This window comes from Gymnogyps californianus, chromosome 18 (genome assembly GCF_018139145.2).
Source record: "Gymnogyps californianus isolate 813 chromosome 18, ASM1813914v2, whole genome shotgun sequence".
Classification (NCBI taxonomy): domain Eukaryota; kingdom Metazoa; phylum Chordata; class Aves; order Accipitriformes; family Cathartidae; genus Gymnogyps; species Gymnogyps californianus.
The window spans coordinates 976,616-990,214 of record NC_059488.1 but is presented as its reverse complement, the minus strand read 5'-3'; the positions used below and the strand labels follow the sequence as shown (position 1 = coordinate 990,214).

The 13,599-nt window shown below is 57.5% G+C and overlaps 1 protein-coding gene across 5 annotated transcripts in view; it reads left to right on the top strand.

Moving 5' to 3' along the window:
* Positions 1 to 13,599, top strand: part of GRIN1 (glutamate ionotropic receptor NMDA type subunit 1) — a 38,707-nt gene that overhangs the window by 18,057 nt on the left and 7,051 nt on the right. For all 5 annotated transcript variants that reach the window (XM_050907921.1, XM_050907919.1, XM_050907920.1 and 2 more), the window contains 13 exons: positions 198 to 372; positions 1,937 to 2,081; positions 2,181 to 2,264; positions 3,451 to 3,586; positions 4,519 to 4,646; positions 4,832 to 4,996; positions 5,334 to 5,452; positions 6,155 to 6,267; positions 6,770 to 6,918; positions 7,725 to 7,882; positions 8,374 to 8,535; positions 10,378 to 10,487; positions 11,655 to 11,800. In XM_050907921.1, coding sequence (XP_050763878.1) covers positions 198 to 372; positions 1,937 to 2,081; positions 2,181 to 2,264; positions 3,451 to 3,586; positions 4,519 to 4,646; positions 4,832 to 4,996; positions 5,334 to 5,452; positions 6,155 to 6,267; positions 6,770 to 6,918; positions 7,725 to 7,882; positions 8,374 to 8,535; positions 10,378 to 10,487; positions 11,655 to 11,800 — 1,790 coding nt within the window. The remainder of the gene's footprint in view (positions 1 to 197; positions 373 to 1,936; positions 2,082 to 2,180; positions 2,265 to 3,450; positions 3,587 to 4,518; positions 4,647 to 4,831; positions 4,997 to 5,333; positions 5,453 to 6,154; positions 6,268 to 6,769; positions 6,919 to 7,724; positions 7,883 to 8,373; positions 8,536 to 10,377; positions 10,488 to 11,654; positions 11,801 to 13,599) is intronic.

Sequence of the window (13,599 nt, the reverse complement as noted above, 5' to 3'; positions counted from 1 at the left end):
CGGTGCCAGCCCAGCACTGCTGCAGCTGCTTGCCCTACCTGCCCCTGCCTGAAGCTCAGGCAACTCCCCAGCTTCTTCTGAGGGTTCCTCAGCCCCATAACCGTGTGCTTGCTAGCCCCCAAGCCCTGTGCATGGGAGTAATGCCGGAGCAGCCGGTGTGCCCTGCTGACCTGCCTCCTCCCCTCTGCTCGCGGCAGGAGTGATCGGTTTGCAGCTCATCAATGGAAAGAACGAGTCAGCCCACATCAGTGACGCTGTCGCGGTGGTGGCCCAGGCCGTGCATGACTTGTTTGAGAAGGAGAATATCACAGACCCGCCACGGGGCTGCGTGGGCAACACCAACATCTGGAAGACGGGACCCCTGTTCAAGAGGTATTTGGGGAAGGGTCCTGCTGGAGGGAGCAGAGGACCTGCTGGGGGAGAGCTGGAAAAGGTGGGAGCATGTGGAAAAGAGCAGCATGGTAGCTTTGTTCAAAGTATCCATCACTAAAGCTTTGGGGCATGTGGCACAGGACTGCTTGGACTCTCCTGCATGATTCGGATGTGAGGGCTACATCTCTCCTAGAAAACTAGCCAGGACACAGGCTCAGGCACTGGCCCCTAGTTTGTCCAGGCTGTTTAGGCATCATCTTGGTGCCTGGCACCAATTTGGTCCATGCCAACCCATGCTCTCCTGGGCAATGCTTGAGCAGCTGGGATCAGTGTGGGCAGGGAACGACTCCAGGAGGAAAGGATCTGGGGGCCATGGAGGGATGATCTTCTCCAGTCTGGATCTTAATTCTGTGGGTAGAAGAGGGGAGAAAGGGGGGTTTCTGCCAAATCAGGGTAGGGGGATATTTCTGTCAGAGCTCGGAGGTCGGTGCTGCAGACACGTTTCTTGCTGAATGTTTCAGGGCTGTGGCGTGGGTCAGCGTGCTGCAAGCAGGACTTGGGGGCACGAGATCTCCATGCATGGGACAAGCTGCTCTCTGCTGTAGCAAATACTGGTGCTGCGTTTCTGGGTAGTAGGGCCTCAGCAGATAAAAGCATGCATGTGTTGGATCTTGCTGCCGTGGACAGTGTGATCGGCAGATGCTGCATGCGTTCCCCAGAACCCAATCTTTGTGCTGCGTGGGGTTTTGTGCTGCATCACTGCAGATGCTGGAGCCACAAGGGCCTCTTCTGCAGGCTGGATCTTGGTAAAGCAGCAATTTCCTTTGCAGCATGGCTCCCTTTGTGGGAGGGCTGCTCTCTGCAGCGTGCAACCTGGCACCAGGGTGTTGCTTTTGGCAGTGGGATCTTGTGCCACAGGTTGCTGTCTGCAGACACAGTCGTGGTGTCTGTGGGATGCCCTTTCTGTAGATCTGGGTTCTGTTGAGCGTGGGACCTGCAAAGCCTGAAGATTATTTTAGAAAAATTTCTGGCATCCTCTGCAGTGACACAATCTGTGGCATGAGCTATTCGAAGTTGTTCTCTGTGGTGCACTGCAAGTGGCTTAGGCAATTCTTCTGTGTCTTCACTATCGTCTTCCCAGGGTTTGGGGGGCTGGTTCTCCCCTTGGTGGTGTATGTGCATGCCTGGGGCACTACCCAGGCTGTGATGGGCTGGTGCCAGACAGAAGCACCAGGAGCAGTGACATGGACACAGCTCCTGGACGACCCCCAGAGGAAGATGTCCTTGGGTGCTGTGAGGCAGATCATTCCTTAAGGGCATGGGACTGATCTGGTGGTGACAACAAATATGGTAGTGCAACATTTGGGAAGCTGACTCTATCCACCAGGAGGGGATGACCACAGGTCTATCAACAGAGCATAGGTAGCCTTGACCGGAGTTCTATAGGGTAGTGGGCATATGGCAGGCAACTGAGAGAAACCATTTGCCTTTCTGACACCTTCTTAGGTGTCCCAAGGGCCACAGCAGGTTTTCTAGGTTGGCCCCACTGTGTTTCTCTCCATAGGGTGTTGATGTCCTCCAAGTACTCGGAGGGTGTCACCGGACGGGTGGAATTCAACGAGGACGGGGACAGGAAGTTTGCCAACTACAGCATCATGAACCTGCAGAATCGGAAACTGGTCCAAGTTGGGATTTACAACGGCAGCCATGTACATACAGGCCTGGACAGGTTGGGTAGGAGGGGTGTGTGCGCTGGGGTGTCTACCTATGGCCTCATGTCTATCTTCTTCCTCTGGGATTGATCACAGGTCTTGACCAACGACCGGAAGATTATCTGGCCAGGGGGAGAAACCGAGAAACCTCAAGGCTATCAGATGTCGACCAAGTTGAAGGTGACAGCAAATGGCATTAGGGGGTGGCAGGTCTCCTCAGCTCTCTGCATGCAGGGCTGTGACTTTGTCTGTCTCCCATTTCCACTGCTGCCTCTGCAGCTGTCAGCAGCATTTGCAAAGCCGGGGCACCTGCCATGTCGGAGAGGATATAGCAGAACAACTTAGAGAAGGTACTGCAGGGTGTTCAGAGCTAGAGCACAACTTCCAGCTGGAGACAAACTAGATAGGGTGGCAGGCATCCTTTGGTTTGGAAAGAGGCAGCTGGAAAGGGGATATGAGAGAGAACAGCAGAGAAGGGATGGAGGGATAAGGTGTTCATCATTCCTCATGGCTTGGGAGCCAAAGGGCACCCGGCACAGGTTTGCAGGAAATACAAGGATGGGCTCCTTTGGCCAAGGCATAGTTCAGTACTGGAGCCCGCTGCTGCTAGACAGTGCAGAGGCCAGAAAGAAACAGGTTCAAAAGGAGACTAAACAAGCTAGTGGAGGGTGGGTGGGCTGGTGGCTGCAATGTTGGGCTCAAGAAATGCCTGAAGAGCTGATGGCCAGAAGCTGGAGATGACACTGGAGAAGGTCCCTCCACTCTTGCTTTACTTCTCATGCCCTTCCCTTAAGTGTAGCCCAGCAGCCACTTTAGTGACTGGATCCTGGGCAGGCTAGTCTTACCAGTATGACCATTCATTTGTCCTACTGTCCAGGCAAGGGAAATCACACATTCCCACTGGCAGTGAGCCCTTATTCCTGCAGAGGTGGTGCAGATGCATTGGGATGGTGCTTCACTGAAAAGGTCCAGGGCAGGACTGAAATAATCTGCATTAGCTTGGGGCAGGTGTGACACTGTCTAGAGCACCATTCAGGGCACTAATCCTGGCTATGCGGTGGCTCTCATCAGCCTGCTGCTAGGGAGAGGGGTGTGGAAGGCTTTGAGGCCAGGGGAAAGTGTCACATGAAGGAGGATGCTGATATGGCTGTTCCTCATCTTGGGTGCAGGGAAAGCAAATGTTCCCTGTGCCAAAGCCAGGTCCGCTGCTGGGCTGAGCGGTCTCATGTGCTGAGATGGCAGCTGAGGAGAGCACTATGGCATGTTGGCCATGCTTGTGTGGAGAGGGCAGCCCAGCTCCCCGCCCAGGGGAACATAGCTCTGGAGGGGAACAGAGGCAAGCGGGTGTTTGTGCTTCTCCTTGCAGATCGTGACGATCCACCAAGAGCCCTTTGTGTATGTGAAGCCCACGCAAGCAGATGGGACGTGCAGGGAGGAATTCACCATCAATGGAGATCCTGTGAAAAAGGTCTTTTGCACTGGACCCAACGAGACCATCCCAGGTAACTCAGTCTGGTGGTGAGCGCAGCGGCTCTCCCAGCCCACCCAGCTGATGAAGACTCCCGTCCCAAGAGGGGTCCCCGGGAGAGTGCTCAGTCACACAGAAGGCCCAGAGGATGAGGAGCTGAAAGGCGACAGCACATTCAGCCCCCAAACGCCCCCCATCAGCTCAGCCCCACAGTAGTGCTGTGCAGTAACTGGGCACTGGGATTCAGGTCTTTGACCCCAACAGATGACTTTCCCACTGTCTCTCTTCTGGGTGGGCTCCAGGGCTGTTTTGGGGGATTGCATCCCATGTTTCTGTCTCCTGACATGCTTCAATTCTCTTTGCCTTGATCTCAAGCAGAAGTGAGAACCCCGAGGCACATTAGCACCTGCTGCACTGGTACTAACACCACCAGTTTCAAACCATTTTGTTACAGAAAGCCTGTTTCAGGATTAGAAGTGAGCGCCAGGTGGGGAGTGCGAGCTGCTTAGCAATGCCAGGCTTGACCAAATCCACCTGAAGTGCAGCTCCTTGGCCCATCATGCTTTCCTGTGCGCAACTCCCCCCACTTCCCCAGCCCCGAGTTGTGTCCTGGGCTGCATTCAGCCTGGTGGGTTCATGTTAGCACTCCTCCAGCACAGCCTGCACGCACCAAGCCCCCTCCATCCCCTGCAGTGGGTCGGTAGCACCAACTCTCAGCCCGCCTCGCTGGGACATAGCAAATGAATGAGACGCCTTTGCCCCCAGCTTGCCAGCACCCATAGGCGATGGAGGCAGTGGGAGAGGGTGGTCAAGGCGGATGGCCCTGCCTGAATAACCTGATTGCATCTCATATGAAACCAGAGCCATGCAGGTGGCTGCTATCACTGGGAACAACCATGGATCCTCCATGGGGTCCCTGGCAAAGGGCTGCCTCCACCCGTCCCCCCCGTTTTCTCCTGCCCGCAGGCCGCCCCACCGTAGCACTGTGCTGCTACGGCTTCTGCATCGACCTGCTCATCCGGCTGGCAGGGGTGATGAACTTCACCTACGAGGTTCACCTGGTGGCTGATGGTAAATTTGGTACCCAAGAGCGGGTGAGTTTGGGCAGCCTGTGATATCTCTTTGCCTGTACCGTATGTTGAAACACCCCCAGGCCCTTCTCTGGAGCAGGGGTGGGGTGGGAGGGCAGTGCAGGGCTCCTGCCATGTGTGCGGGGGTCCTGGCTGGTGGGGGACGGGTGTCAGGGCAGTGGGCTGATCCTGCGCTGGCTCTCTGGCAGGTTAACAACAGCAACAAGAAGGAGTGGAATGGGATGATGGGGGAGCTGCTGAGCGGCCAGGCGGATATGATTGTGGCTCCCCTCACCATCAACAACGAGCGGGCACAGTACATTGAGTTCTCCAAGCCCTTCAAGTACCAGGGCCTCACCATCCTTGTGAAGAAGGTATGGGCTGGGCTGGGATGTTTTGTAGAGCAGGGGAGGTGCCCCTTGCTCCCCAGCTTGCAGACACATGCCATGCCTGCACCATGCCCAACTCCCCCCAGCTGCTGCCCCCTGCCCACCCCAGGGCAGCCGCCGCATATCCCAGCCTTTGCTGTGGGATGCCAGCCTCCAGGTTGCTGGTTTTAATGCTGGGTCTTGTCTCAGCCACGCTGAGCCTGCCTGTGTAGCAGAGCAGGAGGAGTTTGGAGCAGGGCAGGGGCCCTTGCAAGTCCAGCCAGGCGGGCAAGGTGCAGGCGTGATGGGTGCCAGCGCTGTTCACCTCTCTCCTGTGTGCTAGGAAATCCCCCGCAGCACCTTGGACTCGTTCATGCAGCCTTTCCAGAGCACGCTTTGGCTGCTGGTGGGGCTGTCTGTGCACGTGGTGGCAGTGATGTTGTACCTCTTAGACCGATTCAGGTGAGTGCACTTTGGGTCACCCAAGGGCTGGAGGGGACAGGGAGGTGCTCCTGGGAACCATCCCCTGGGTCCCCGCAGTGTCTTGCTCAGGCACAGCCCTGCAGCCCTTCGGGAGGTTCTCACAGGAGCTAAACCCACTTTCTTTGCCCCACCAGCCCTGGGCTGAGGCTCTCGGCCTCTCTGGCTGCTGCTAAGCTGAGAGATATGGATATGTGCAGTACCTGGCACTTGGATATATGGGAACATGCCTGTCAGACCAGGTGCCGTGCTAATGCCTGACCAAGGGGACTGTCAGGAGCTGACAGTCTCTGAGTTAGTCCCCTTCCTTGGCCCGAGGCAGCTCCTCTGAAGGGCAGGGAGCCTGTCCCCGCCTCAGCCCTGTGCCCAGAGGCTTTTGCGGTTAATCTGCAGCGAGCCCTCCGTGTTGTGGTGGGAGAGGCTCGAGCTGGCCAGATCAGATGATCTTTCTGGCCTGGAGAGAAGCGTGATGGGACCAGTACCAGTGTGAGCCAGACAGGGTTGCAGATCAGCAGAGGGGACATGCAAGGGAGTGGCACATGAGGGGTGAAGAGCTGTTTGGGGCATAGGCACAGTCTGTAGGGATGAGTGATGTAGGGCTGCATGAGGACACTTAGGGCACAGTGGAGAGCCCTGGGAACCAGGATAAGGGATATGAGAAGAGCTCTCTGTCTTGCTTTCCAGCCCATTTGGTCGGTTCAAAGTGAACAGCGAGGAGGAGGAGGAAGATGCCCTGACCCTCTCCTCGGCCATGTGGTTCTCCTGGGGAGTCCTGCTGAACTCTGGCATCGGAGAAGGTGTGTCACAGCACGCAGTGGGAATGCTCTGCCCTGTGGCCCCGGCCCTGAGCTGGGGGGCACACTGGGCTGGAGGAGAAGCCCATGCCCTCTTCCACTGCCTCCCTCTGTGGCAGGGCTGATGCCCTGGGGGGACCTCATCCCCTGAGCCTTCCCTGGAGCAGGCTGGTAGGAGATTTGGTGATGCTGGGGGTGGCACACTTGCGGCACTTGCATGGACCATCCTGCCACCCCTCACCATCAGTGATGGGAAACGGGTCTTTCTTGGGCTGCTTCTCCTGCCCAGGTTTACTCATCCACTCAGACTAAGACACATCATGCCCTGGAAGGAGCTGGGTTTTTCTTGGTTTGGGCAACACAGAAGCTCTTTGAACAGCTGTCAGCAGAGCAGATAGATGGTGCACATCTGCAGCTGCCATTGGTCTCATTGTGGGATGGACATGGCTTTGGCGACCAAGTCAAGCCCTTGTCGTGCAGTCTGATCTCGCCTCTCTCCCTCCAGGTGCTCCCCGGAGTTTCTCTGCCCGTATTCTTGGCATGGTGTGGGCTGGCTTTGCTATGATCATTGTGGCTTCATACACTGCCAACCTGGCAGCCTTCCTGGTGTTAGACCGGCCTGAGGAGAGAATTACGGGCATTAACGACCCCCGGGTAATGACCCTTCGCTTGCTTTCCCCTTCCCTGTCCACCTCTGGGCAGAGGTGCAGGAGATGCCTCCAGTGGGTATCTCCTGGATCATATAATGTGGATTGTAGTACCCAGAGCCCTGCTTTCACATGGCTGTGGGTCCATGCCAGGGGATCAAGCCCCGGGTAGCTCTGCCTGGGGCTGTTGCTGGTGGGTCTGAGCCCCTGCGCTGGGTGGGAATGGAAAGACATGGGGAGGGATCAGCAGGAAAAAACTTGTCCAGAAATAACACGTATCCAGCCAAACTGCCTGCCAGTTCCTGGAGAGCCTGCACTAACCAACGAGGAAACGATTCATTATGGATGAGTTATAACTAATGAAATTGTCCCTGCGGTGCAGTCAATACTCTCAGCAGATACCAGCATGCCTCAAACCCATTTCCTGCTCTGGCAAGGACACAGCCACAGCTTATCAGCCCAGGCACGCAGGAATGTACCCCACAGCAGCGCTGATCCACAGCATCCCACACCCTACCGCATCCTCTGCCCACGGTACTGCCAGCCCCATGGCATCCCCAGGCCTCCTGCATCCTCAGTGCCACGGTGTCCCTGTCCCATAGCATCCCTTGCCCCACCACCATGGTCCCAGAGCATCCACTGCCCCGTGGCATGCACTGCCCCATGGCATCTTCAGCTCTGCTGAGGAAATCAAGGTCTTCTCTGGGAAACAGGTCCTTGAAGGAGATGGGAAATTAGGAAACACAGCTTTGGGGTGAGGCAGTTTGGTTGATGAAGGACAGAAGAAATAGGAACCCTGCCCTTGCCTTTCAGCTGCGCAACCCCTCTGATAAGTTCATCTACGCCACGGTGAAGCAGAGCTCAGTGGACATCTACTTCCGACGGCAGGTGGAGCTGAGCACCATGTACCGGCATATGGAGAAGCACAACTACGAGAGTGCTGCCGAAGCCATCCAGGCAGTGAGGGACAAGTGAGTGGGGCCACCACCTTGCCTGGCTGTGCCGGGAAGAGTTTCAGGGAGCTGCAGTTTGGTGGAGCAAGCAGGGCTGATGCGAACCTGGAGGGAGCCACAGTCAAAGCACGGCTTGATGGGACCTGCCCAGTTGGTGCTGGGTGGGATCTTCCTAGTCCTAGTGTGTACCAGGTCTCTGGATGGAGAGCACAAGGTCTGCGTGGGGAAAGGCACAGTCGGAGCCCTGGCCCTGGCCGTGGCCTTCCTTTCTGGCCTCTGCGCTTGCTTCTGTGCAAGGCTGCGTGGCTTCAAATCCCGTGTAAACCCCTCACACTCCTCCTCCAAAATTTTGCCAACCTTTTGCCTCCCAGCAGCACAGACCCTGCTGGGAGGAGGGTGATGCTAATCAGTGCTTAAATTAGGGCTGGGAGCACCCTTGCTGCTCCCATGGTGGCTGCAGACAAACTGGGCTGCCCAACCTTACTGGTCTGTCCTCTCTCGATGTCCAGCAAGCTCCATGCCTTCATCTGGGACTCAGCGGTGCTGGAGTTTGAAGCCTCCCAGAAGTGTGACCTGGTGACGACGGGGGAGCTTTTCTTCCGCTCCGGCTTCGGGATCGGGATGCGCAAGGACAGCCCGTGGAAGCAGAACGTCTCCCTGGCCATCCTCAAGTCCGTACACAGCTCTTGGCATGGGGCTTGCCCCAAATGCTGCATGTGTTAGCACGCAAGTAGCCTCGTGCCAGGCACTGCCACCCCACCCTCCAAACCCCCTGCAGGGACAGGGGCTGGGGGGGCTGCCATGTCACTCCTGACGAAGGGGACGTGCCTGAGCAACCGGGGTGGGCACCCACAGCCCCAGCTCTGGCTCGTGGGGCTGGGGAAGCAGCACGGAGCTGGAGGGAGGGCAGAGCAGAGCAGGGCAGGGAGCAGGAGCTGTGCTTGGCCGCAGGAGCACAGGCAAAGCCGGCAGAGAGCAGCCCTGGGGCCATCCAGCACCAGGTCCTTGTGAGCAGGGCGCGGGCTGCAGCAGCAGGCAGGGGTGCTGCCATGTCCCCACTTCTCCCTGCGAGCTCAGCCTGGCCGACAGCCTTGCACTGCCCTGGCTTGATCTTCCAGGGGTTTTTCTTTCAACTCTGGCTATTCCTGTTAGGCAGAGATATGTCAGGACTCCTGTTGAGTCCAACTATAGCTTTTATACCAGCATTAGCCTTCAGTTTGGGGTGCCACAAGTCAACCTGATATTATGGGTAAAAAGGGATTTCCTTATATTAGTTTGGAAATGCCACACTCATTGCAGACAGAGGAATGTGGTGATGGAGTAACAGGCAGCTGGGAAGCAGCAAGTGGAGGGAAGGGGACATGCGAGATAGATTGATTTTACAGAGAGTCAAGGTCAGGAGCCACCAGGGTCCTGCCCAAGATGCAGAGATGAAAGGCCCGAGAGAGAGGATGGCAGGATGTGGAAGGTGCAGGCAGGAACCCAGGGTAACACAGGGAGCCATGGGAGCCCATCTGTGGGGTGGTCTTACCATGGGGATGGGTGGCAGCGGGACAGATGGGATTTCAGACAACAATGTGAGAAGCCTGGAGAGGGAGCAGGAGCCCTTGGTGTCCTCCTGGGAGAGGATGGGGAAGCCCAGGGCTATAGGTGGCCCAGGAAGGCGGTGGGGATGTGCCAGGAACAAGAGGGAGGGAAGTGCAAGAGGGGACCCATGGTGTGACATGTGCTCTGTGCCCACCTCCATCCCCACTAGCCGTTCAGGCAGAGACGGGCACTGCAGGGACATGGTTTGTTTCCTCGCAAGCTGTGACACCAGGTTGCTGGGGAGTCCCAGCCCTCGCCATGCACAGCAGGGAGCTGCCAGGCAGCAGTTTTGCCCCTGCCCTGACCTAGAGGGTGCGGGTGATTACCAGACAGGACTGGGGTCCCGCATTGCCTGAGTTCCCGAGTGGCCCTGGCAGGTGGGGGGATTGCACAGGAGGGCACCAGGGATGTGGTTCGCGTCAGCTACCCGCAGCCTCTCTCCGAGCACACTCTCCGCGCCCTGCCTACACCCGTCAACTCCATCCCTCCCCTTGGGAACCGAGGTTACACATGGCTCTTTTTGGCAGCCGCAGGCCAGCTCTCCGGCTCTCAGACACGGGGCAGCGGCACCAGGCAGCTGTGGATGCCTCCTCACACCCGCTGCACCGTGCACGTGGCTCGTGGCGGCACTGGCTGTGCGCAGGGCAGCGTGCAAACACATGCAGTACAGCCAGCCACTGCAGACAGGCCACACACACTCTCTCTCTGCAAAAGCTATACACGCACATGCGTGTGCACACACACGCAGTCAGCCAGGCGTGCACACACAAGCATGCACACACGCACATCGTCGGTTTGTGTGTTTGTAGGCTGCAGGCAAGTGCAGAGTCCTAGGACAGAGGGCATGAAGGCACAAAGAGCATGTGCCCCCGCTGCCTGCGGCTGGTCCCCAGTGACTACTCTGTCCTGTCTCCTTGTGCTTTCAGGTCCCACGAGAACGGCTTCATGGAGGATTTGGACAAGACTTGGGTGAGGTATCAGGAGTGTGATTCCCGTAGCAATGCCCCAGCAACACTCACCTTTGAAAATATGGCAGGTTTGTTCTGCAAACCTCTTTCTTCCTCTTCGCTGGGTAGCCTGCTTTCGCTCAAGACATTCTCCTCTCCGGGGCTCTCCTCTCGGGCCAAAGCTCTGCTTCTTCTGGGTTTGTGCTTTCCTAGCGCTGGGAGGCTGCTGTGTTGGGCTCCAATCCCACCTTGTCCGAAACAGCTCCGCGAAGCTTCCCCCACCTTCCCTGGGGTGGCTTTCTCATCGGTGGGGCTGTACTGCTTTGAACATTGCTCCCCTCCCTCTGCTCTGGCCAAACTGCGGCTGTCACAGTGAAATCAGAGCTGTCGCCAAGGCAGAGAGAGGGGAGCAGCACCTCGGGGGAGGCGAGAGCGGCCGCGGAGGTGAGCGAGGACCCTGCTGCAGGAGGGAGCTGGCGGCGAGGGGCAGCCCCCCAGCCCTGAGGAGCGTGTCCCGGCTGGGCCTGGGCAGCGGGCAGGGGGCAGGAGGAGGATAATTGATACAGAGGGGTTTTTTCTTGGTCGCCCTTTGCAAAGACTGCGAGTTCCCCCAGGTGGGCTCTCCCTTTGCAGCAATGCGGTGCTGCCGGTCCTTCACCCAGCCAACGTGGTGATGCGGGAGAGGGGTGTCCGATGGGACCCCATCCTCGCTGGCACTGCGGGCCAGGGCAGAAGCACCGACAGAGGGGCCACTTTGCTCCGTCTCCTCAAGACACCACTCCCAAAATATCAGCCCCGAGGGTTGCAGCTGGCCGAGGACAGCACAGAGAGCTCTGTGCGTGGCTGTCCGTCCTGATGAGCCAAACGGGAGCACCAGAGCTGGGTTTCTGGTGCAAAGAACCCTACAGCCCCAGGGGACGGGGTCTGCCCTGGTGCTCGGTGCAGCACCCAGCGTGCCGTGCCTGCCTCCCGCATTGCTGCAGCACAGCTGGTGCCCTGTGTCCGACCGACAGGAGCTTGCACGGACATACAGCACCCCATCACCTTTCTGCCCATCACCGCGGGTGCCCAACCTGCAGCACCAGCCCTGCTCTGCTGGGTTCCCCTCCCTGGCCCCTCCACGACTGCGGGGGGATGGTGGGGGGCTGGGGGGACCCTGGGTTGGCAGATGTTCCTGTTGCTGAGCGTGATACAGAGGAAATGAAGTGTCATGGTGCAATTTCCATTGCCCCCTGTAACTTTCCTGCTTATTTCAGGTGTGTTTATGCTGGTGGCTGGAGGTATTGTTGCCGGGATATTTTTAATATTCATAGAAATAGCTTACAAAAGGCATAAGGACGCGCGGAGGAAGCAGATGCAGCTGGCGTTTGCGGCCGTTAATGTGTGGAGGAAAAACCTGCAGGTAGGACAAACCGTTTTTAGAGCAAATCTCCAACAGGTGCGTTTTCCATTCCTTCACCAAATCAGTGAATGCAGAGCTGTGGATTAGCATGGGGCCCTCTGTCCCCCACCCTGCACCCTAGTAACTCCAGCCAGGTGTTACTGGGCACCTAGCAAGCTGTAGGGTAGGGTCCCTGCCTTGTCCCCGGGAGCTGCCCTTGGCCGATGCCGTCTCTCCTGGGAGGTGTTGTGCACAGCTCCAACTGGGACAGAGACCTGGCCCAAATGCCCCCAGCGGTGCTCGGGATGGGGACTTTGCTCTGCTGGGGACCACATGCTGGAGCCATGTCTTGCCCTGGCCGAGCAAGTGGTGCCGGCGCAGCTCCCTTTGCAGGCGCTCTGCCCTGCTGCCCGGCTCCAGCCGTGCTCACCAGCAGACAGGAGGGTTAATCTGCTGCCGCTGAGCATCTCTGCCGGTGCTCAGGTGGAGAAATGCTCCAGGGATGGTTTCCATTGCCTTCCCCTCCCTGCCCACTCCCCGGGGGTGTGGTAGCCCTTGTCATACCTGGGACCGACCCCAAAAAGAGGTGGTGCGTGCTCTTGTCATTTGGAGACAAGGACATCTCCCCACACGGGAGCCAGCAATGCCAGTGCCAGCGCCAAGGCTCCCCCGGGCCCCTTCCGTGGGGCCATTGCTCTCCCCGGCTTCTCCCATCCCTGAAGCACCTCCATGCCGCTCAGGCAGGGGAGCCCGGGAGGGTCAGTGGTGCCTGGCAGTGACACTGAGCCATGGGAACGTCCGTGGGCCACCAGCCTCACACTTCCCTTACCCCATTGTTTTTGGGGCTGAGCCCCACAGTGCCCCTGAACCCCAGTTTAGGGCAGCTGGAGGCTCTCTCTGAATTGCCCGGGCTGCTTTTCTTCCTTGGGGAAGCAAACGGGCATTCAAAGAGCAAGAGATCCTTTAGGCGACTAAAGGAGCCTGCTGTTCGCAGCAGAGCCAGTGAATGAAAGAGAGAGAACGAGGCTCGGGGACCCCAAAATGAGCCCGGAGCGGTGGCCCTGCGGGAGCAGTGCTGGCTGGGGCGTGCGGGTGGGCTGCCCGGGTGGAGGCGACCTGCCCGAGAGCAGCGAGGGGAAGCACGAGGCCGGGCTGCTGTATCCTGAGAGCTCGCTGGGTTCAGTTCACTGATAAGAGTCTCGGAAAAGCCATTTCTCTATTTTTCTTTTCTTTTTTTATTTTTTTTTCCTTTGCTTCCAAAAAGCAGCAGCACCGAGGGGGTTAAGGCTGCTGGGACAGAGCACACTAGTCGCACTGCCATTTTTCACTTGCCAACCTTCTAGAAAATACTGCACTGGGTCCTTGGGCAGAGTCTGTGGGACTGTGAGCAAAGCATGCTGCCCTGTGGGGGTAAACAGCCTCATGGTAAAGAGCCGTTTGACATTGTAAGACTTTTCCACAGGAGGAAACGTCAGAGCACTAGTATCTGGTACATTGCTAGAAGGTAGGCAAGTGGAAAGATTTATTTGTTAAAACAAACAAACAAAAATAATGGTTTTTGGGATCACAGTTTTGCCATGGCTATTTCCTGAGATGCCATGGAAGAAAAAGACATTTCATTCCATTCATCTTGCTTTCCTTTCCGTTTGTGCATGTCCGCAAAAGAGAGAACTGAGAAGGAGGAGCAAATGTATCCCCGAGCATGCTCTACGCACCAGCGGGATACATTTTGGTTACCCCCGTGCGGTAGCAGAGCCAGACCTGGTCACTCCGTCCCCCGTCGGAAAGGTCACACTCATTGGCACGAAAGCAATTGGGGA